This window comes from Balaenoptera borealis (assembly GCF_965194805.1).
Source record: "Balaenoptera borealis genome assembly, chromosome: 16".
Classification (NCBI taxonomy): domain Eukaryota; kingdom Metazoa; phylum Chordata; class Mammalia; order Artiodactyla; family Balaenopteridae; genus Balaenoptera; species Balaenoptera borealis.
The window spans coordinates 81,037,336-81,060,692 of NC_138872.1; the positions used below are offsets into that span (position 1 = coordinate 81,037,336).

A 23,357-nucleotide genomic window follows, 5' to 3' on the forward strand; every position below is an offset into this window, starting at 1 on the left:
CTTTGCACAGAGAAGGAACAGACTGAGACAGACACTAGCCGTGGGATGGAGTGGTGGTGGTAGTGGTGTGTGTCCTGGACCCAGAGGGATTCTGGGACTATAGCCTGGCCTGGGGATGGGTGGCCAGAGCTGGAGGAGGATCCTGTGTACATAGAGTGAGTGGCACAGACTCTGTAGTTGGACTGCTGGCCCCATCCCGGCTCCTCCATGTCCTAGGCTGTGTGCACTCTGCTGGTTACTTGCAATGCCTTTACTTACTCCTCTGTACAATGGGGTAATAGCAACACTGCCCTCTGAGAGTTGCATGAGGATTACTTGAGTTTATATACTACGACACCAGACCCATATTAGCTGTTATCATTCCTACAAGCTGCTGACCTGGTGCAACAGGAAGCCAGCAGGAGGTTCTGGGGAAGGACAATGCATTCTGCAGTCCTGGCCTCCATGCAGCTCTCTCAGCCTCCCTCTGAGCCTTCCTCTGAGGTCTCCCTCTGAGCCTCAAGTCCCCATTTTGGGTAGCCATGTGGGCTCACTGGGACCCCAGCCACCGAGGGGCTTGTTGGCCGGAAGCCCCGCTCTGATAAAGCTGGCAGTGGAAGCAGATTCTGGACCATCAGACGCTTGTCTCAGGGCTGTCATGCGGGCTTTTATCAGAATAAACAGGTTTTGTTATGCATTTCACAATCTTAGCATCTTTAATTTATCGCACAACAAATTGGAGAGGATTTAGCATGTATTTAATTAATTTGACGAAAATAGTTCAACAACTGTAAACAAGGCTGCAGAAACACTGTTGCCGGGAAGCGGTGCGCCGACTCCTTCAGGGCTTAGAGAGGGCTGTGGCTTGAGGCTGCGCTGACGCTGCAGGACAGAAGAGGTGACACAGCCTAGGCACGGGGGTGAGGGCTACACGCTGGGCGGGAGGCCAGGGGACAGCCTGGTCACAGACTAACTGGGAGTCTCGGTTTCTCGTGCTCATGAAGGGACAGTAAGCCCTGCCCTGCTTCCTGCTCAGGGGACCAGGTGAGGATTTCCTGAGATGAGGATCCAAGAAAGTGAGAGCTTGTCATGGGGTCTTTGATGTGAAACTCCCAGCAGGAGGGTGCTTGGTGTGTGCACGCCCTTCCGGCTGCCAGTGATGCCTGGATACCTGACCGGTGACAACCCCACCGGGGTCAGGAGTGCCCCTCATCCTTCCTGGGGGCACATCAGGAGCAGACCCTCATATGACCCCCAATGTACAATCCCTTCCACTTGAGTGTGTGTGGACCTGTAATTTGCTTTTAACCAAAAAAAATGTGGCAAAAGTGATGAGATGTCACTCCCATGATTATGTTACATTATATAAGACTCCGTTTTAGCAGACTGGAGAGAGACTTTCATTACTGGCTTCCCGAAGTAGTTATGTTGGAGAAGGCCATGTGGCAGGGAATGACACAGAGCCTCTAGGGCCTGAGGCCACCTGCAGTGGACTGCCAGCAAAAAGTCCTCAGCCATACAGATACCAAGAAATGGAATGAATTCTGAAAAAGCCAGAATAAGTGTGGGAGTGGATTCTTCCCCAGTCAAGCCTCCAGATGAGAACACAGCCCGGCTGACAGCTTGACTGTAAGATGCTGAGCAGGTGACTCAGCCAGCTGTGCCCAGACTCCTGTCCCAAGGAAACTGTCAGATAACAAATGTGTGTGTTGTCTTAGGTCACTAAATCTCTGGTTATGTTTTTATGTAGCAACAGAAAACTAATTCAGGAGGCATCAGGGAAAGAACTGATCTCTGGTGTAGCTGTCCCTCACCTCTGGCAGAACTTACACTCCTTGAGGATCAAGCCCCTCATTTGTAAGGACAGGTTATCGGAGATACCCTGGGGTAGCTAAGATCTGAGATCCACTCAGCACGTAGTAGATGCCAGAACACAATAGGTCACTTTGTGAAATGCTGAATACAATCATCTCCAAGAACCATGTGATTTTGGGAAACTGAGCTATCTATGCCTGTACATTTGACCTGAGTCTTGTAAGACTTGCTTCCATTATTAGGGACTTTATAGTTTACAGGAACCTTCCCACTGCGCAGGGGAGCAGGAATTAGCCATCGGCCAGTGGTAACCAGGTAACCAGGGCACGCGGTAAAAGGAGCCGAGTCTCTTTGTGGATCTGCTCTGGGCTGCTGGGTCCTGGCCCCAGGTTCCACTTGGCCCATCAGAGACGTGCAGCCTCTGTTCTCTGCGAGCTGATGAAATTTGGAGAGCAGGGAGCAGGAGGAGTTGGAACTGGTCCCAGCTCACTGGCTTGGAAGTTTGAATGGATGGTTCTCAGTGATGGGGATGCAGTCAGCATGCGTGTGCGGAGGAAGTGCCTGACTCCCTGATCTGGCTTTGAGGGGCTTCCAGGAAAGAGGCAGGGCTGGAGAGGGGTTCGAGTCCTCCTGGAGGCTGGGAGTCTGCAAGGTGAGGCTGCCCATCAAGGGATGGACGCCAGCCGGATTACCAACCTCGCAGCTGCAGGCAGGGCAGATGCCGAGGAGATTGGGGGATGGGCAGTGCAGTGGTTACTTGCTCAGAGCCTCGAACTTCTCACTTACTAGCTGGGTGACCTCAGGAAGTCACTTAGCCTCCTCTGTAAATGGGGATCCTAACAGACCACTTTCTAGGGTCAGGGTGAAGGTAAAAAGAGCCAGCCCTTAAAGCACTCGCCAGAGTTGTCTGGTCCGTCACAAGCACCGATGAGGCTTGGCTACTAAGGGTTGCGCCCTAGGCGGGCAGGATGCTTGTCTTGTCCACTGCCTCTCTCCAGGCGCCCGGCATCACGCAGGAGGGTCCTCAACAGGGGTTTGTGAGATTAGTGAAAGGGGAACCCCAGGGCTCGCTCCCCCTTGTTTGTCCCTTCATCGAGGTTACATCCTGCAGAGGATGTGGGGATGTCCCTGAGTTCAGTGGAGGTGCCCCTCCATCTGGGCCGGTCTAGTAATTCCTCCATTCCTGCCAGGCAGGGTGGAGAGCCGTGGGTGGGGCCTCTCCTGCCACCCTGGGGATGGGGGGGGCCCTGCCGCTGTATCTCTGCTGACTTCTCACCCTCGGGGTTCGGGGGAGGGAGCTCTGTCCTCACTTGACCCTGAGCTCTGACTCACACTGGCTTCTGAGGCCCCCCAGAACGACTTTCCCAGGCTGGGCCCGCCCCCACTGTTTACTCTTGGCAAATGGGACCTTCCTGTTTCTAAGAAAATGGCTTTAATTGGTAATTATCTCATGTGTTCATACAGCGTCTTTCAACCAGGTGCCTGCAGCACCCAGCTTGTTAAACGGAATCCTTAGAGGGTACTGGGACTTCAAAAGTGCTCCTGGGCCACTGGGGCGCCTTGCAGGCTCCCCACAGCGTGAGCACGCCGAGGTCAGCACCGGGCGTCTGCTGCACCACTGGGCCCCAGGGTCTGGTGACAGCGAGAGCGTGACCTCGGGTGGCTTCCCTGAGGACCACCATGTGCCCAGCCCTGCTCCCCACCCCATTCCCCTCAGGGCCCCCAAGACTAGGGAGACAGAGGTCGACTCAACAGTACATATTTCTTCTTTTTAATTTTAATTTGTCAAATGTAAGCAGGCCCCTCAGTTAGAGGCTGTAATAAGAGTTGTGTAGTTACACAGTTACACAGGCCTACCCCTCCTCCTGCCCCATTTCTCCCCTGCCGCAGAGGCCATTGCTCTCAATTCTAGCTGATTCTTTCAGAGTTCCCTCCGTAGCACTAAATAACAAGCTTGTGTTGCTACCAGCCGGCCTCTCAGTGTCAAGTTTATCTAAGGACTTCCTACTATAGGAGGCGAGCATTTATCTACACACACACACACACACACACACACACACACACACACACACACACACGCCCTCCGCATTTCCCAACCTACCATCCTCCCAATATATCTGTGCTCCGTTCCACCTAAGATGCTGACACTTCCTTGATCTTTCCAGAAGGTCTCAACGAACGGTTATCACACAACTGGGACGAGTTTGAAGCTAATCTGATTCTTGAACAGTGGAGGGTGCAAGCCCGGCCTGCGGTCGGGCCAGCGTTCGCAGGAGGAATCAATGCAAAGCGCGATCCACGGCTGTTGATGATAAGTGCCCACTGTGTTTTGGGTCCTCCGCTTCGGGCTGGGGTGCAGGCCTATCTGTGCGTGACACAGACACAGCCAGCATTCCCCTGCAAGTGAGCATCTGGAAGTGCAGTGACATAACAGCCGGCTTATACGCTGGGCGCAAGGACGATTGGGCCACATGGCCTTGCAGCTGGGGGATCTTGTCACTGACAGCCATGTCTTCTGCCAATGACCAGACAGGGTTTGTAGCCCCAACTGATAATCACCGATCATGTTCCAGGCGTGCTGCTTTAACCCTCATAACAAACTTGCTGAGTAAATACAACCAATTTCGTTAGCAGAGGCAAACGCTTATATGTAGGATGGATAAACAACAGGGTCCTACTGTATAGCACAGGGAGCTATATTCAGTATCCTGTGATAAACCATAACGGAAAAGAATACGGAAAAGAATATATATATGTATAACTGAGTCACTTTGCTGCGCAGCAGAAATTAACACAACATTGTAAATCAACTATACTTCAATAAAATTTTTTTAAAAATACAAACAATTTCGGGTTACGGGTAAAGAAACAGAGACCCTGAGGCAATTCAGTGATGTGCACGAGGTCGCAGAGAAATCAGGCCCAGCAGGACCCGAACCCAGGTCTAATTCCAAATTCAAGCTCTAGTCTATCCACAGCCCCCAGACCCTGGGGAGAAGATTGCAGCTGTACTGCTGGTCCCCCTACGGCTCAGGCCCGGGCTCGGGGGAGGGGTGCCTTCCAGGCAGGGCTCTCCTCTCCACCGTCCCTCCACCGTGGGTGCTGCAGCCTGTGGAGGGGGAGGGGGCCCGGCTCCATGATCTCCTTCGCCGGGGAAGGAAGCTCCATCTGCAGGCTCTTTTCCTGGGGGGTAGGGGTGGGAGGGGGCATTAAAAAGTGGCCCACCCCCTGTCCTGGCTTCTGATTCACCCCACCCTGAGCCAGGCGGGGGTGGAAGCTGCTGGATGCTGGGCAACTTGGCTAATTGCTAAGCCAGGGCAGCAGGGCGTGGTTTGACATAATTATAGTTTGTCCTGTTGCCTCTGGCCCGGCTCACAGGAGAGGGTGTGAGGAGGCCCCGAGCAGCAGAAAGCACACATTAGTGCAGCAAATTGGCCTGCTTGCCAGCCTCCAGGCCCCTGGGAGGGCCCCAAGTTCAAGCATCGCCTGTGCCACCGTCTGCCGCCAGGATGTCCCGCATCTCGAACAGGGGGAAGCCCATCTGGACGTCCCCGCTGACTCGGCTCCCATGTGTCTCTTCCAGGATGTGGTAAAAGTCTTCCAGTGGCACCTCGAGCCAGCCCTTCCCTGCCTCAGGCCTCAGTTTTCTCAGCTGTCCGGTGGGATGAGCTCTGCGCTTTGTGAACCAGGGGGCTGGTCCCCACCGTTCACCGCTTGTCCCCCTCCCCCCTTCCCAGCCCAGACCCCAAACGCATGCGTGGTCAAGCCTTCAGACGTTTCCAACGTTAGCTGTCCAGCGATCCCTGGCCTTAGTCCCAGACATTACAAAGTAGAGACAAGCCTTCCTTGCTATGCATTTTCTGAATTTCTGACCCATCGAAACTGTGACCACGCCACTGTGATTTGGGTGATTCTTTACGTAGCAATAGCTAATAACCCAAACAGTAGAATTAAAATGGGATAACAGAGGGAAAGTTCTTCCCAAGGCACAGAGCTTGGAGAAGGCCTATGAGCCTGACGGCAAATACCTGGAGGAAGGACAATGAAGGCTGGAGAGCTGAAGAGTGGTCCCAGCTGAGTGGGTACAGGCCATGCATGGCTCAGCCGATAAACTGCCACAATTATGCTTCCCACCAAGGCTGTTTGTTACTCTCTAGCTGAGAGTCCCCAACCCCTCAGCCGCAATTCATGTGGCTATCCTCCAAAAAGCCCTCCCCTGCAAAGCGCAGTACTAGGTTCAAGCCTAAGTTTTCTATTGTTTGTGTAGGTCAACAGAAGGTAGCACTGTCACCTCCCTGGACTGAGGACCTAGACCTCTATTAATGCAACCCAAGAATACCTGCACTTTTACAACCGCATGTCTGAGCTGAGCTGACTGTGAGCTGCAATCCCTAGGCTGCTCCTGTGCAACTCCTCAGCACAAGTTGCTGCCAGATCTGACCTGCCTTGTGGCTACTGAGGCTGGGAAGACAAGTCACTGTCACTCACCCTCTGCAGTGACGCTGCAGTGAGAGCCCCCACTTCTACCCGTGGACCCCTGGATCCTCCTGGCTGTGACCTGGTCACCAAACCGTCCTGTCGAACTCTGTAGCCACTTAACGCTGAGGAAGGCAGTGTGAGCGTGTGAGAAGGATCTCCCCTGGGGGGGCCGGGGGGGTGGTCAAGCCAGGGGTCAGGAGGTCTGGGTTCTGATACCTGCTTTTCACCATCCCCCACCTCCCCATCACATCCCCAGTCATGAGATAAGAGACTGGACAAAGGGGTCGGTCCCCTCCCTCCCCCAAGGAGGCTCACCAAATAATCCCTGGGAGGCAGGGCCCTAATACCAGGGAGGTGCAAGCTTCCTGAGGACCACTTTCCCCACTCAGAATCCAGACCAATAGATCCGGCGTTGGCCGAGGAACATCCAACACGTGCTGCTGGCACAGTAGTCTCTGTGCTCATGGTTGAGGCATCCGCCCCCTCCCAAGTGACCGGGGGCGAGACTCAGGCCACCACTCTGCAGTTAATATTTCAAGCAGAACACAGACTTAGAGCCGATTTACCCTTTGCTCCTTCTTAACCCAAAGGAAATTGCCTTTCGCGTACATCAACTTTCTAATTAGCAGATGGGATGACCGAGATCTTAAGGATAATTAGAGGGAGGTCTGTCTTTTCCCAAACTCCCCGCTGTCCCCTCCTCCCCAGGCCCGCCCCTGTCTGGAGCCTTCCTCTAATTTGGAGCCACTTAGAAAAGACAAGGAAACCTTTAAAGCTAAGAAGAATGTCTCCCAGGATGCCTCCTGCCTGTTTTATAGCAGCGGCCAAGAGGGCCGGCCAGTGTGCTCGATCTGCAGAAGCATGGGAGAGGCACCCGTTCAAGGGGCCTGTGGCCACAGCATCCTGCTATAAAAATAGCTGCGGGTTTGAAGGCTGCAGGAGGAGAAAGGACGGGATTCCTCTGCTCAGTGTGCCGAGTGACCCTAAACCAAGAGAAGAGGGAGCCCCAAGCCCGGTCTGGGAACTCTGTGCTGGGTCCTGCTTGGGCCCTCGAGGTCACCTCTCGATGGTCGGGATGCCACCTCTGAACAGCCCTGCCCCCTCTGCTCCCCTCTCCCTCTGGACCCCGGCCCCTCCCACTTGGCCCCTCATATCTGAGCAACTCCGTGGGTGCCCCAGGACACCCACACCTTATCTGCCCTCCTCCCAGAGCAGTGACCTCTCCCACTGCGTCCCCCTCATCCTTCAAGGCCCAGTTCATTGGGTCCCAGCCCATAATGTCCCCTCTGAACGGGTGGGTGTTCGCACTTTTTGTCTGGTCCCCTCACTCTCAGAGCCACACCTGTTTCGTTCAGCGCTGTGCCCAGCACCCAATAAATAATTGATGAATAATTGATGAATGAAGAAATGAATGATGAATAATTGTGAATGAAGAAACTCAGCGTACATTGTCTGACTGGGTTACTACAATGACCCAAGCCCAGGAGTTGTCAAGGCTGAGTTCTTAGTCCCCCAGAACACCCAGCGGAGGGCCACAGTAGACAATCAATGAGCATTTGCCGATTTGAGTTGCCTTTGCTTGGGAAGTGGTGAGCTCCCCATCACAGGTGGTATGCAAGCAACAGCCACTTGATGGGGAGGTTGCAAAAGACACTCAGCATCTAGCAGGGCTGGACTCAGAGGGCTGATGGTTCCCTCCATGCTCCCATAGGCCAGGTGAGTGGAAGCCTCTAGGTGGGGCAATGGTGGTGAGGGAAAAGCAGGTGGTCCTTGCTCTGCGGAGTAGAGGTTGGAGATAGACAGTGACTCCAGTGGGGGAGGGGAGGGGGCATGTGACTTGGGCAAAGGCTTGGAGGAAGGAAAATGAAGGAAGGATTTGGAAAGCACTGGAGGTCAAGGTGGTGGCTGGCTGGGGCGGTGGGGACAGTATCCAAGGGCAGTGGGCCTGGGAGGGCAGGGGACAGCCTGCTGTTCACAAGGAGTTAGTGGTGAGAGGTTAGGGGTAAAGTCACCTGCCCCAGCTTGCTCTCATGTGGTCTGGGTGACAGCTGTCACCCTGCAGGGGGCTGGCCTTGTCCTAAGGCAATTGGTCTCTTTCAAGTTCCCATCCTGGCTTGGTCACCCCTGAGACTTCCGGTTGCCCTCTGGAAAGTGGGGTGCTCTTCACAACCGTCTAAGTCCTCTGACTCCCTGGGGCCCACCTGAAATTCCAGTTCCGAGACTAATCGCTCCTGGAGGCACCTGGCTGGGAGCACAAACCCCTCGGGGGTCTCTCGGACCCCAACAGCTGGCCGTCTCCCAGTGGTCAGCCGAGCCGAACAATGTGACCTGGTGATGGCAACAGACTCGCCGTAGCCCCCTCAGGCTGATGGGGGACTGCGGTGGTAAGTTTCATCAAGAATTCCATCCAGGGACTTCCCCGCTGGCACAGCGGTTAAGAATCCCCCTGCCAAAGCAGGGGACACGGGTTCAAGCCCTGGTCTGGGAAGATCCCACATACCGCAGAGCAGCTAAGCCCATGTGCCACAACTACTGAGCCTGCGCTCTAGAGCCCGTGTGCCACAACTACTAAGCCCACGTGCCTAGAGCTCGTGCTCTGCAACAAGAGAAGCCACCACAATGAGATGCCCGCGCACCGCAACAAAGAGTAGCCCCCGCTCGCCGCAACTAGAGAAAGCCCGCACGCAGCAACGAAGACCCAACGCAGCCAAAAATAAAAATAAATTTATAAAAAAAAAAAAAAAAAAAAAAGAATTCCATCCATGTGGGGGCTCTGCCGTCCAAACCGGGCCAGTGACTCCTTCCCAGGGCACTGGGCTGCCTGATGGCCGCTTCCAAGCAGCCAGCTTGCTGGCACCATTTCTCAGATGGGGAAAACTGAGGGTCTGTGTGTTGCTGAGAGAGAGTCCCACAACGAGGGTGGAACTCAGAGCTTCTTTTTCCCAGGACCGCTGCATGCTCCCCACATCTCCCCCTACTCCCCTCTACCCCTGGGACAAGTGTTTCCCGACCATCTCTCCTTGGGGGTTTCCACGGTCTCCACCAGATTTCTGACTAGCTCTTCCTGCTTTCATAATATGAAGGAGGAGGCGGCCGGGGAAGGAAACCATGGGGACTCATTTACTCAGCACTTGTGAGCTCTGTTGTGACTCGCTCCGAGTTCCATTGCGATTCCCTCTTGCATTTCCCTCCTCCTGGCAGGCTGGGCGGCTCTCCGAGTGCTCCGGGCTGTCCTGGGCCCTCAGGAGCCCCTGCATTGTCCTGAGCAGTGATCCCCAGAAGCAGGCGCTCAGGGGCCTCCAGGCCTTGCATATGGACACCTCCGGCCAGCAGGAAGCAGGGGTGGAAGCCCCGGATGGCATCACCTCTGCCCGCTCAGCAAGCCCAGAGCCAGGAGGCCCCAGGCCCAGGCTCATGGACCGGGCCAGGAAAGGCTGCTGCCAGAGCTGGCGTGGACAGTGGCCACCTGCCCCTCCACTCAGGCCCAGAAAGGGGCAGGCGCCTGCCGTGCCCACACTGCTCGTCTCCCACAGTGAGCGGAGATGGGGCCGGGACTGGAATCCTGGCTCCTGTGGCCAGAGCCAGTTTCCCTTCACCCTGACCTGCTGAACACCTGTAGCCCCGTGTGGTTGGTCCCTGTGCCAGGGGGCAGCGTGGCAGGGCCTGGCCCCAGCTCAGGGCGGGAGATTCCATCACAGTCCTCGGGGAGGTCAGAGGGGCTGGTCAGAGTCAGCTGGTCCAGGATGGCTCAGGGAGGGGAGCATCGCAATGGGCACAACCTTCTGGAACCACTAGAAAGGAGCCCTCGCCCTGGCACCACTACTTATCAGCCTGGGTGAATGACTTAACCCGTGTGTGCCCCAGTTTCCTCACCTGGAAAATGGGGTAAAGGAGTCCATGTGAAGACACAAGTTTTAGGACGTAGCCTGACTTGCTGTGTTCCGTAAACGTCAGCTACTCTAATTGTTTTCGTTATCATCACATTCCCTCCCCCAAGACAGGGGATCAGCCGTACCGGGGCCTGGAGGCCTAAGGCCAGCTCCAGGGACAGTTAAGCTGTCCTGTGCCTGGGGCCAGGTGGGCCCACAGCCTGAGCCCAGCGCTGCCGGCCCTGGCAGCCCATCAGACGTGGTGGCCCCAGGTGGGGGCCGACTTGGCTGGACGGACTGGGCAGCCGGGCTGCTTTGGACACACGGGGCCCCTGCCAGGGGCAGGTGCAGGCTCGGCTTGTCACATGAACTGGAGAATTCTTGGGCTGGCCCAGGACTGGTGGGGACGGGCTACGTCCCAATACGTGTGTGGCCAGAGTGGATGCGCATGTGATTTCTCAATTCTCCTTCATCGGAGTCACCTCCCTTTTTCTTGTTTGTCTCTTTGCTCTTTCAACTCCCTGGACTATTTTCAATGCCCTGAGGGGGCCCAGGCTGGGGTGGGTAATGGTGGCAGTAGTCCTACTGGTTGAGGGGGTCCCTGCGGGCCAGGCTGATGCAGAAACCCTCCCCATGGGCTGACCAGACAGAGTCACGTGCTCCTCGCTTTTCATATGAGAGGACCGAGCCTTCTGGAGGATGGTGTCCCACCGAGAGTCACACAGCTCGAGGGGTCAGGCCACGGTGCAGCCCTGAGTTTCCCCAGCTGGCATGGGTGGCCTTGCCTTGGGAGCTCTCCTGAACTTGCATGGCCCAAGGCCAAGTCTTCCCAGCTGGCTCCAGGCCTCAACTTACCGTGTGTCCTCAGCCAGGAGCCCCTTCCTGGGCCTTTGTCCCTTGGCAGCAGAGATCCTGTTGGCCCCGCACTGGTGGAGATCCTTGTGGTTTGGACGGTCTCTGGATCCCACAACTCCACCCACTCTCAATGGCCCCTGACAGGTGCCTGGCAGGGAGGCCCCCTTCCTGTCCTTTGTCACCTTCCAAACTGTTGTCCGGACCTGGAGCACTATTTAAAGAGCTGTCGCCGAGCTCCCCCAGCCCTGCTGCAGCTCGAGGGAGCCATCCAGACCATGGTAGGCTGGTGCTGCCCCGCCTCCTGACCTTGACCTCATCCTGTGACCTTGACTTCATTTGTGATACTGACCTTTACCTCATTGCCTGAACTCACCCTGACCTTGACCTTGTCTCTCTCACTGACATCCTTGACCTTGACCTGATGTTGTGCCTGTCCTGACCTTTTCTTCACCCTTGATGTCATCCCTGCACCCGGCCAGTCCATCCTTGTGGGTCCTGATTTGGGTCTCTACCTTCCTAGACTCGGTGGGGGCTGCCGAGGTGAAAGCTGGGGCGGGGGGCGAGGAAGAGGAGGGTGGAGGGGGACAGAGTGGGCCAGGCTTGGAGGTTTCAGGGAAAAGTGGGGCTCTGATCTCACTAAGAGAGCATGTTTCCTATGGGGGCCGGGGTCACTATTCCAGGACAGCCTGGGTCCTATGGAGCCTGGCATGGGGGCTGCTGGCCTTGCTGCGGGGTCCTTCAGGCCATGTGGGGCCTGCCCTGCCACCTTCCCCTTGCCCCTGTGCTCCAGCCCCTCGGGTCTCCCTGCAGGCTCTCAATGGTGCTGTTCTTTCATGCCCCTGTCTCACTCACCCTCATCAGTCCCTCCTGGCCTGAGAACTCTGTCAAGCCTCAGCTCAGAAGCCACCTCCTCCAGGAGGTCTGCCGTGAGTACCCCAGCGGTACAGAGGCTCCTCTGTGTTCTCAACATCTTCCCTCCCTCCATCACCCTCTACTGATTGTCTGTCTCCCAGCCGGACTGTGAGCTCCTTGGGGACAAGGACCAGGCCTGATTCAGCTCTAGGTCCCTGGGATTGGGCACAGGGCCTGGCTGGAGGTCAGCAGGTACCTAATACATGTCCGCATGCTTTGAGGGAGACGTTATCTCGGTTTTATAAATGAGGCTCAGGGCAGAAAACTGATTTTCCTAACATCACAGAGGCTGTGATAGCAAAGCCAGGATGAGAACTCAGGTCTGGGTGACGCCCTTCTGCCCTGAGATGTTCCCTTCAGCGGAGTTTTATTTTTTAGAGGCACATTATAAAATGGAATTTCCAAGACAGCTGGGCTGGAAAGGGTCCTGGCTAGGAGATCAGAAGCCCGGTCAGGGCCCTGGGCCTCAGGTTTGCCTGTGCAGTAGGAGAAAACAACCCCTTCCCTCCTTGCAAGGTTCTAGAACAGGGTCTGTCACACAGTAGGGTGACGTTTCCCCCAGATGGACTTGAAAGGCTGGGGCGAGACAAGGATGGGGGATGCCGTGGCCGAGGGCAGGTCTAAGGAGAGAAAGGACAGCATATCCCACAGACGGAAGTGATTGCTTTTTATTAACCAGAAGGAAATGTATATGTAATTATGTGAGATGTATTCCACAGGGAGGTTCTTTTCTTTATGATGTCTGAAGGGATTTATAAATATTACAGGGGTTTTACAGCATCATAACGTCCTGGCCGCCCTGCCAGCCCCCTTTCAAAGGATTAGTGGAGACAAAGGACCCAGTAACAGCTAATCATAAGTCAGCCGGGCACTGCGGCTCCTGAAGTGAGCCCAGGAACCCAGGGGAGTTGGGGGCAAGTGCGGGGGTGGGGACATTGGGCTGGCGGACAGGAGTGAGCCGGGGGGAGGGGAGACCACAGAGGCGCTGGGGGCGGGCACGGGGGCGCCGGGGAAGCCTGGGTTCTGGGGTGGGGTAGACAGGGGCTGGGCACAGAGGGTGGAAGGGGCTGAGATGGAGGCCCGAGCTGGGTGTGGGGACGCCCACGTCTGTGGGGGGGTCCCCTTCCACCTCCTCCTTTGTGAAGTCCCGGCTGTCCTTTTCCCCCATCACAAGCCAAGTCTGGGGCTCCTTGCACATGGAGACCTTAGTGACGGCTGCTGAGAGAAAGGTCCCATGGAGGGGTTTGGGAACAGAGAGCTTTCAGCAAATGCCCAGTAGTGGACGACTCTCAGGCACCATGACATCCGGAAAGAAACACACGGGGGCAGGAAGTCTGACCAGAGACCCTCCACGTGGGTGGTCACCTGCTCTGCCTGCTGCCCTGAGATATGCCCTGAGCTCTGGGCAGCTATTTCCAAACCAATCCCTGATCGGAGCCAGGCCCTGGGTGGGGGAGGGGAGCCCAGAGGTGGGACAGACACAGGGAGATACGGCAGGACAGTGTGCTACGTGCTACAAGGTGTGGAAACCCAAGACTGGTGGGGAGGGGCAGAGGGGATGGGGGAGCTCTAAGTTGGCCTTGGGTCAAGGTTAGTCAGGGAAGGCTTCTCAGAGGAGGAGGCGGAGGAGTTGAGCCTGAAGGATGAGGATTCATCCCAATGGAAGGCAGGGAGGGTGTCCCAGGTAGTGGGAATGGCAGGAGCAAACGTTGGGAGAGAAGGAAGCTCAAAGCAAGTGGGGGGGGACCCAGGTCGCGGGGCGGGGGGAGGCGGATGCTCTGGGAGAGGGACAAGGGGCAGACCTCGCAGGGCTAAGGGATCTGGGTGTTACCCTGAACACCGGGGAGGGTGGCAGGAGAGGAGGGCCCCCACGTGGCGGCTGGTGCTACAAAAGACGCCCCTCTCTGCTCCGCATCCTGGGCTCTGACCTCCTGCACTCTGGAGTCAGGGGCCTGACGGGGAAGCAGCAGGTAGCCCCGCGGGGTAGGCGCTCTGTTGGCTTCTTGCCGGGAAGAAGAAGCAGGGAAACGCCCTGCTTCTCTGCCAGGCTTCATGAGGAGCCTGGTCTGTCTGCTGGGGTCCGTGGGGGCGGGCGGTGTGGTTCAGGAGATGAGCCCTGAGGGGTGGGTGGGGCGAACGGGGGACCTCCCCGGGGAAGGGGCTTCTGTAAGGCCTCGCCCGGAACCTCACAGGCACCCAGAAGAGCCCGGAAAAGAGCAGAGGGTGGAGCCAGCTCCAACGTCTTCTCCATGTTCGATCAGTCCCAGATCCAGGAGTTTAAAGAGGTTGGTCAGCCTCCCCCAGGGCCGTTGGGAGGGTTACAGGAATGCACCGAAAGCCCTTAGGGAGCCGGCAAGGCGTGGGGTCAGCCCTCCGTCCCTGGGGGGTGGGGACATCACTATCCTTAGAGGCTGCCATGCTATAGCTTAGACTCTGGAGATGTGACGAGCTGTCCTCGGGCAGCCCCTACCCCTCTCTCCCTGAGCCTTTGCTTGCTGTGTGACCTAGGGCAAGCCCTTCCTCTCTCCGAGCCTCAGTTTCACTCTCTGTAAAACGGGGTTGCTGGGAGCATGATATGAGGGATGGGCACGAAGCCCCAGCACGTGCTGGCGCACAGTAGGAGCCCAGGGCAGGTTAACCATCACTCTCATGCTGGTGTCATGCTGAGCTGGGTGACCGGGTGGCCAGAGGGCCTGTATTGAGGTTGCCCAGGCAACAGTGGTTGGGAGGACAGCCCCTTGCAGGGAGGGGGGATCTCTCTGGGGAGGGGGCCTGGGCTTGGGCAGGTGGGCGGGCGGCTGCTCAGTGCCCGTGTCTCTGCCAGGCTTTCACCATCATGGACCAGAACCGGGACGGCTTCATCGACAAGGAGGACCTGAGGGACACCTTTGCTGCCCTGGGTGGGTGACCAGCAGCCGGAGGCTTGGGGACTGGGGGCGAGCCGAGCCCTGGCCATCCAGAAAGAGTGGGCAGCTGGGGGCAGGCCAGGGCTGTTGGCGCAGTGGGTGTGAGGGGCTGGTGTTCTCTGGGGGTGCCGAGGAGGGGCGGCTACCACCTGGCAGGTCAGGGGAGACTCCCAGGTGTTAGAGGAGGACTGGCCAGGGGAGGGAGGGGGGCATTTCAGGGGCAGTAGTGGCCTGTGCAAAGGCCGGGAGTGGGAGGGGGAGGAGTCAGCAGAGCAGGGGAGACACGGGGTGGGGAAGAGGCTGGAGATATCCAGGGGCGGGACTCGGGTCACCGGGCGGTCTTCAGCTGCCAGCGAGGCTTTTGCCTTCTCTGAGGGCCCAGGGATGGGCCTTAAGCCTGGATGGGGACGCTGGGGCTGGGGGACAGGGGCGTAACCAACTCACTTCCGGACTGAGCCTTAAGCTCCCAGAGATCTGGATGTCCACTGGGACCGTGAGGAACCCGAGTCCCCGTCTCCTGGCAGCCAGTGCATCCCTCCCGGGGCACCTGAGCCCTGAGGCCCAGGTCTTCCACCCCTGTGTGCCTCAGCTTCAGCTTCTTTGGGTCTCAGTTTCCTCATCTGTAAAATGGGGATAACCACCAACTTGCTCTCCTTTCCAGGGAGGCTGAGGTGGTGGCAGGGGGGTGGTGAGGCTGGGGGCAGCCCAGTGCTGGCCACGGCTGAATGTGCCTCCGTCCTGAGGTCCCCCAGCAGGTGGGCAGGGTCTTAGGGCTGAGTGGGGGGGCGGGTGAGACGGTAGGGCTGGGGGATTCTGCAGGATGCTCCGTGGTCCCGAGCTCTGCTCTCTTGGGTTGCCTGCAGGCAGGGTCCCCTCTGACCCTCCTTGTACTCCTGGGTGTCTCCCCCAGGTCGCATCAATGTAAAGAACGAGGAGCTGGAGGCCATGGTGAAGGAAGCCCCTGCGCCCATCAACTTCACCGTCTTCCTGACCATGTTTGGGGAGAAGCTGAAAGGTGATTGAGGCCCCAGGGGGCCCTGGGGAGGGGATGGGTGAGTGGGTGTGGGTAGGCAGGGCCCTGTGTGCTGACGTACCCCCCACCGATGCACGCCACAGCTAGGAGCATGGTGCAGCCCCAGACACCAGCCCCCGGGGCACACACACCAGACCCTGCCTCAGTTTCCACCTCTATATCACAGAGTGGGGTGAATGTAATGACCCCCAGTTTGCAGGGCTGTGAGGTGCCCAGCGGGACAGTTTGCAAGAAAGTCCTTTGCGCACCATCAGGATGGTGCCCCACCCACAGCCCCACCTTCCTAGCCCTGGGCTCATCTTGCCTGTTCTGCCTTACCACCCGCTGCTGACAGGAGAAGGTGGTATGGGGGAGGGGGGTTCTGGAAGCTTCTGTGGCCAACCCCAGTACAGGATGGGCTTCTCCTCCAGGGAGAGGATCAGGGGCCTCATTCGTGAGTGAGGAGACCCAGGCTCAGACGGGTCACCACACCTGCTCCAGGTGTCCCAGCATCGAAGTGGCAGGGATGCAACTGTAACCCCGACGCTGGCTCTAACCACTGCACTCCCCTGAGACGCAGCATCAGGCCGGGCTGGGGTTCCGTGGTCAGAAGGAAGGGCCAGCCTGGGCTGCGGCTGCCCTTGCGGGGTGGGTCTCATCGTCATCCCATGCTCAGGCGGCCCCTGCCTGATACCCTCCCCTGGCGCCTCGGCTACAGCTGGGCTTAAGACCTGGTCTCCCGCTGACCCCCAGGGTGACCTTGAGCAAGGCTTATCTGCTCTTTGCACCTCAGTTTTTTTTTTTTTTTTTTAAATTTATTCATGGCTGTGTTGGGTCTTCGTTTCCGTGCGAGGGCTTTCTCCAGTTGTGGCAAGCGGGGGCCACTCTTCATCGCGGTGCGCGGGCCTCTCACTATGGCGGCCTCTCTTGTTGCGGAGCACAGGCTCCAGACGCGCAGGCTCAGTAGTTGTGGCTCACGGGCCCAGTTGCTCCGCGGCATGTGGGATCCTCCCAGACCAGGACTCGAACCCGTGTCCCCTGCATTGGCAGGCAGATTCTCAACCACTGCGCCACCAGGGAAGCCCTGCACCTCAGTTTTTTTGTCTGTAAAATGGGGTTTGTGTTAGTTTCCTGAGGCTGCTGTAACAGATGACCACGAACTTGACGGCTCAAAAAAACCAGCATTGTATACTCTCAGTTCTGGAATCCAGAAATCCGGAATCTGTCAGGCCAGGCTCCCTGAGAGGCTCCGGGGAGAGCCCGTTCTTGACCTTTTCCGGCTTCTGGTGGCTGCTTTGCTCCCATCTCTGCCTCTGTGGTCGTACTGCCCCCTCCTCTTCTGTCTCCCTCTGCCTCACTTTTGTAAGGACACTTGTTATTGGATTTAGGGCCCACCCGGATAAGCCAGGATGATCATCACTCCATCTCAAGAGCCTTTCCTTACATCTACGGAGGCCCTTTTGCCAAGTGACATTTCCAGGTCCTGGGGATGAGGACCTGGGTATATCTTTTGGGGGCCACCACTAAACCCACGACAGCCTGGTGTTTTCCAGCTGACAGAGAAGTGCCCTCAGGCCCACCTCTGGGCAGCTGTTCGGGGTTATTCCTGGGACCATGGCCACCTCCTTGAAGAGCGCAGAAGTCCAGGGGGCAGGGCAGGGGTACACTCCCAGGCAAAGACATGCGTGACTCCAGCCACGACTTTAAAGCAAGTCCTGGAGCTCGTGTCCGTCCGCAGCTGAGCTAAGAGCTCTGACCCAGGGCTGCAGCTTTTTCTCATTTTCGCAGGGGTTCCGGGGCTGGAGCTCCAGCTGAGCCTGTCATGCAAACTTGGCTGAGCCTGGGATGGGGACAGGAGCCGGGGGGGCTGGGCAGGCACCACCTCGTCCCTCTAACTGGGACAAGGACACTGTCATGAGGTTCCCAACAGCAATGAGGAGAAGCAGTCTCTCTGCAGCCCATTTGATGAGGTTTGCCGTCTGCAGAGCAGAGGCCCATTCTGGGAGGAGAGAGGGGAGGACCGGGTGCGGTAAATGTCCAGCCACGGGGCCGGAACCCAGGGCAGCTGGTCCACGTGCAGCCTGTCCTGAGGAAGGCAGGCTGGAGTCAGGCTGCCCCGGCACGGAGGTCTCTCCGGAGACCCTGGGAGGCAGAGACTGCACAGCCGCGCCCCAACCATAATCCCGTGGCCACCCCTTCTCCTCCTGCAAGGCCAGGCTGTGACGGACCCTGGACTGAGCCTCTGGCCTGGGCACACTGGCTCCCTGCCACCCTACCTAGAGGAAGCCCACGACTCTGCCTCTAGGAGCTCCCAGGCTGGCAAGGCCAGCACCGAGCCCGGCCCAGTCACTCAGGGCCAGTCTCAGAAATGTTGAGCGACTCAGACATCATCCTGTCCTGGATGATCCTGATGGTGGGGACACAGCTGGCCCTGACCCAGTCTGATGGGGGAGACACAGATGACCCTGACCCGGTTTGATGGAGGAGACACAGCTGGCCTTGACCCAGTCTGATGTGGGAGACATAGCTGGCCCTGGCCCACTCTGATGGGGGGGACACAGCTGGCCCTGACCCAGTCTGAGAAACAGGAGCACAGCGTGGCAGAACAAGAAGGGGGCTCTGGAGGTTCAAGGAGTTGGCTTCAAACCCTTCCTCCCCTTATAGCTGGAGACCTCAGGCAAGTAACAGAGCCTCTCTGAGCCTGAGTTTCCTCTTTGACAAACTGGCGCATCAGGACCTACCACAAGGGGTGTGCTGGAGTCCCACGGGGTACAGTGCCGAAGCTGCAGGATGGACTTGGCACAGAGCACTCAGATGTGTCTGTGGCCGTGATAATGTTGGTCAAGACCTTTACCATTAATGACCCTTTATCTTAACTGATCCTGGGAGGCGGGCAGCAAACCCCGCCCTTGTCTCCATTTTACCAATGACACAGCTGAGCCTTAAGAAGGAAGGGGACATCCCCTGGTTCCACGGTGAGAAGGGAGGGCAGTGTGATGGGGGGAAGAGCACCAGGTAAGGGTCACCAGGCCACCTGCTGTCATTCACACAGTCCCTGAGACCTTGGGTGAGACCCTTCCTCTCTCTGGGCCTCAGTTTCCCCATCTGTACCAGCAGGGGGCTGGGTATTTAATCCCATTGTGTTAGTAGAACCATTTCTTCTAATGACATCTTTCGCCAAAGCCCACACTATAAAAGTGATAAAACCAGAACTGCTCTGGATGCACTCTGCCTCTCCCGTCCCCCCACCCTCACTCCCACAAACCTGTGGACCCACCTGCCCGGCCTCTGGCCTGGACAACCTCTCAGACTCCTCCAATGCCAGAGTCCCCACCTCCAGCCCCCAAGTAAAAGCTCTTTCTCCTCCATCCATAGCCGAATCACATAGCATCAGTTGTGAGAACTTGGACAAGTCACTTAACCTCTCTGAGCCTCAGTTTCTTCATCTGTGAAATGGGACCAATGGGCAGGAGGGTTAAGCACATAGTAAACGCCTAGTAGGCCTTTCCAGGTGCATCTGTGCAGGCTGATTGTTACTATATGCAGAGCCCTTGGCTATTATTACTGTTCCTTGTTTCTCTGAAACATCCCTTCTCTGGCCTCACTGTGGACTAAAGCTAGGGAGGAAGCTCCCTGAGTCCTTGGCCTCTGTAGGGGCCACGGGACCTGCCCCACCCCCAGCCGCTGCCTGGCCTCTTCATCCTGACGCTCCCCCTGCCTGTGTGTGCTGCTTCTAGGTACGGACCCGGAGGAGACCATTCTCCACGCCTTCAAGGTTTTCGACACTGAAGGGAAAGGTTTCGTCAAGGCTGATTTGTAAGTCTCCTCTGCCTTCTCTCCCCAGAGTCTCAGGTGATAGATGGACTGCGGTCGGGTCAGGGTGGGTCGCAGCCCGGTCTCCTGTCCTGCCTGGAACTCAGGCATCTCAGGCAGCTTCCAGACAGGAGGCAGGAGGCCGCTACCCTGCCCAGTTCAGCCATTACTAGATGTCCCTTCCCCTCTCTGGGCCTCGGTGTCCCCATCTGTGTGGATGTGTATGGGGAACATGGGGTCCGCAGGCGAGGGCTTCCCAGTAGCGAGGGAGGAACGGGTGGGGGTAGAGGTGGGCCCTGAAGGAAGACTAAGGATCGCCCTGGCTGGAGCAGAGAGGGCATGTTTGGGGTTGGTGAGGAGGAACGGGCTGTGGCTGGGGGTGGGAGGGGAGGCTGGGGTGGGGTGGGGTGGGGTGGGGTGGGCGGGGGGCGGTGCAGGCAGCACAGAGAGGAAAGCAGGGCCTGTGTGGGGTAGCCCTGGACCTTGAGTCTGCCCTGGGGGCATGGGAAAGCCTAAGAAGCAGTTAGGCAGGGGCAACATGGAGGCCAGCCTGGAGGAGGAGAAGAGAGGGTTGCAGCCGCCACAAGGGTCTTGGCCATCGGGATGGAGGCGAGTGGATGGGTGAGTGAAATACAAGAGGCCAGCACCAATGGGACCCAGGGTGTTGGGAAGAGGACTGGGCCAGATGTTAGCCAGGGCCCGAGTGGATGTGGGCATGGAGGCGGAGCCATGGGAAGGAACCAGCTCAGCTGGGGCTGCAGAGAGAGTGAGGTGGCCGTGGGCAGCTGTCCGGCCGCCACTGGGCTGGCGTCACCGACGGAGGGAGCGCTAATGCCTGCTATGCCTGGGAGCCTCAGCCCGGGGAGAGCACAGGGCAGACAGCCGAGACTCGCGGGCCGGGGCGGGCCGGGCCGAGGCAGCCTGTCCAGGGGCTGAGACGCTGAGCCGACTTCTGAGCCGACCTCTGAGCTGTCCCTTCCGGGCCTCCAAGGCCTCCCTGGGCCTGTGGGTGACCCTGGGCGGGCAAGATTTCTTCCTTAGTCACAGGCTTCATGACCAATTACTGTGAGGCTTGAGGCCTCGGCTGGAGGCTGATTTTGCTTTCTATTCAACATTAGCACAGCACGTGATGGAGGTGGGGTGGGAGCGGGCAGCGGGGCAGGGAGGAAGAGAGGAGGGTCTATCTTGTCTCTCAGACGTTCTTACAGCCCCTCACCCCCCAGGGTTTTGAGTCACACTCTCCTCAGGGGTCGGGGAGGGGTTCCCGAGGGTTTCTTCAGGCTGCAGCCCTCTCCTTCACCCCTCCCTCAGAGTCCGGGTTCCCACCCCCATCTTGGAGACCTAGGGAGGCACTGGGGGAACCCCCCAGGGTGGCCCGAACCCACCCCTCTACTGCCACCCACCTTCCCTCCCACTAGAGCAAAGTCAGGGCTGGGAGGAACCCTTTGGAGACCCAGTTTGGGAACCGCAGGCGCCCTCCCCAGGCTATGGGATCTGAAAGACATGGCTGCCTGCCAGGCAGGCCACAGAGGAAGCTCTGGTTGAAAGAGAGTCTGTGAAAAGTCCCCAGCGTGGAGAGACGGAAACTGTGACTGTCCGGTAGTAACATAAATAGTGGAAAATGTGCGTCGGTCCGGAGCAGGGCGGCGGCTGCCGGCGCCACAGGGCACATGCGTGCTCAGGGCTCTGCTCAGCCCTCTGGTCCCACCCCTGCCCTCTGCACCCCCTGAGAGCTCTGTGGAGCCCTCTGAGCTCCTGGGGGCACCAATCCCCCCCCCCCCACAGCCTCAAATGCCCCACCTCTGGCCATTCCTCCAGGCCCCGGGCAGCTCTGGCCCCTGTGGGCAGCTGCTCTTCTGGACCACCCAGGGGGACAGGCCCCACCCTGCCGCTGCACATCAGTACCCCTCCCGAGCCTCAGTTTCCCTCTCTGTAAAAGGGGGATAATAGTACTCACTTCCCAGGGCTGTGAGGAGCAAAGGAGACCTGGGCAGGCGCAGGAGGACACGGACCTGGGTAGCCTTCCTGCCCCTTGGCTGAGTGCAAGCACCTTGCACGCTCCGAAGCACCTTACAGATGTCAGCAAAAATCATAAGCTGAAGAAGCAGTGCGTCTAGAACCAGGGCGAAGAGGCTCCCCTCAGCGACCTAGAGGTTGATTATTAGTGCACGATGGGACATCAGAGTGGCCCCCACAGTCATGTCGGGGTCCCAAGCTCATTTCATTGGGTCCCCATCTGATGTGAAGAGGGGAGTCCACATTACAATGGAGGCTGAGAGCTGAAGTGGCCGCCCGAGGCCACACAGCCATCTGGGGGCTGTAGGGCCAGCCCTGGTTGGTGTCCTCCTGGGCCATCAGCCCCAGGATCCACGTGTCCACATAGAGTGGCCCTTACCCTGAATGTGACCCTTTCTCTCCCTTGAACAGCATCAAAGAGAAGCTCATGACGCAGGCAGACCGCTTCAGTGAGGAGGAGGTGAGTGCCGGCTTTTCAGGGCCTGGCCCAGCGCTGACAAGCATCTTCCTGGGAAGTGCTCCTTCTTTAGTGATCCGCTGAGATGATGTCCCCCTTGACTCCTAGGATGGGAACAAGGATGGGTGGGATCCTGGCCTGCTGGCCTGGCCTCTGTGGCCTCCACCCTGATGCCTCCCTCTCCAAAGAGGGGAGCCACATTCTGCCTAATGCCCTTGGGTGACCCCTGGCTCTGGCCCCCACCTCGGCCCTGGTTGAGGCTGACTCCCGGCTCTTTCCCCAGATCAAGCAGATGTTTGCTGCTTTCCCGCCAGATGTGTGTGGCAATCTGGACTATAGGAACCTGTGTTACGTCATCACGCATGGCGAAGAGAAGGACTAAAAGGGGACCACCGACGCCCACCCCCACTCCATACACACATTCAGAGGCAGCAAACACAGGGCCGGGGGTGGGGGAGAGGGGCGGCCGTTGAGGAGTCCCTGCAGCCAACATGTGTGTGTGCAAGGAAAAAGCTCCCTGGCCTGTGGGTCAGGGGCAAAGTAAGAATAAATAATGTACCAAGGTCTGAGGTTTTGTGATTAATGCTCCGGTTGGGGAGAAAGCTAAACATTCCTATGTTGTTGGTTTTTCCAAAGTTTTTACTTCCTGGCTTTGCTCAAATGTTCCTGATGAGCTGGTGTTTAGAACTAATTGACAGTTTTAATGATCCCCAGCTGGGGCACGGGACACTGCCTTCATTTATGAAGCTTTTATTGAGCACCTAGTGCGTGCCAGCCCTGGTGCCAGTCCCAGGGATGTGGAGATGAGCCAGCCCTGTCCCCGGGCTGAAAGATCATGCAGTGAGGGAGACAAGAACTGGGGTGGGGACACAGTGGGGAGGAGGTGGGAGCGGGCCAGGAGAGACCTGGCAGCTAGAAGCCAGACAGAGGCAAAAAAGGCGGTGGGGGGAGGGGGCGGGGGGGGTGGATTCGAGGGATGTTTAAGGAAGAGGCAAAGATTTCTTGAACAGGGCACGCATAACACCAACCATATAACAAAAGGGCAGAAACTGGACTTCAAATTGAAAACTTCCACTCAGCAAAAGACACCATGAAGGGCGTGAAAAGGCAAGCCCAGGCTGGAGAAGATATTGGCAACAATAGATATTGACAAAGATCTTAAATCCCGAATATACTTAAAAAAAAATCCTACACACAGGACTTCCCTGGTGGCGCAGTGGTTAAGAATCCGCCTGCCAGTGCAG

The 23,357-nt window shown here is 57.7% G+C and overlaps 1 protein-coding gene across 4 annotated transcripts; it reads left to right on the forward strand.

The window, feature by feature from the left end:
* The first annotated feature begins 8,812 nt into the window (after nt 1-8,812).
* On the forward strand, nt 8,813-23,023 carry MYL10 (myosin light chain 10). Of its 4 annotated transcripts, none has more exons than XM_082362959.1 (7): nt 8,813-10,108; nt 14,102-14,194; nt 14,734-14,809; nt 15,726-15,830; nt 19,565-19,643; nt 22,068-22,116; nt 22,397-23,023. In XM_082362959.1, the coding sequence occupies exons 2-7, from the start codon at nt 14,159-14,161 to the stop codon at nt 22,493-22,495; spliced, it is 444 nt and encodes a 147-aa protein (XP_082219085.1). In that variant the 5' UTR covers nt 8,813-10,108; nt 14,102-14,158; the 3' UTR covers nt 22,496-23,023. The 4 variants fall into 4 exon arrangements, with proteins under 4 accessions (XP_082219085.1, XP_082219083.1, XP_082219082.1 ...); XM_082362956.1 differs by lacking the exon at nt 8,813-10,108 and adding an exon at nt 10,708-11,275; XM_082362957.1 differs by lacking the exons at nt 8,813-10,108; nt 15,726-15,830 and adding an exon at nt 10,694-11,275.
* The last annotated feature ends 334 nt before the right edge of the window (nt 23,024-23,357 follow it).

What these genes read in the sequence shown, in the direction of transcription:
- MYL10 (XM_082362956.1), top strand. Translation starts at nt 10,817, where the DNA reads ATGAGAGGACCGAGCCTTCTGGAGGATGGTGTCCCACCGAGAGTCACA. An exon ending in GTTTGGGGAGAAGCTGAAAG is followed by an intron (nt 15,831 to 19,564) that starts GTGATTGAGGCC and finishes TGCTGCTTCTAG; the next exon opens with GTACGGACCCGGAGGAGACC. An exon ending in ACCGCTTCAGTGAGGAGGAG is followed by an intron (nt 22,117 to 22,396) that starts GTGAGTGCCGGC and finishes CTCTTTCCCCAG; the next exon opens with ATCAAGCAGATGTTTGCTGC.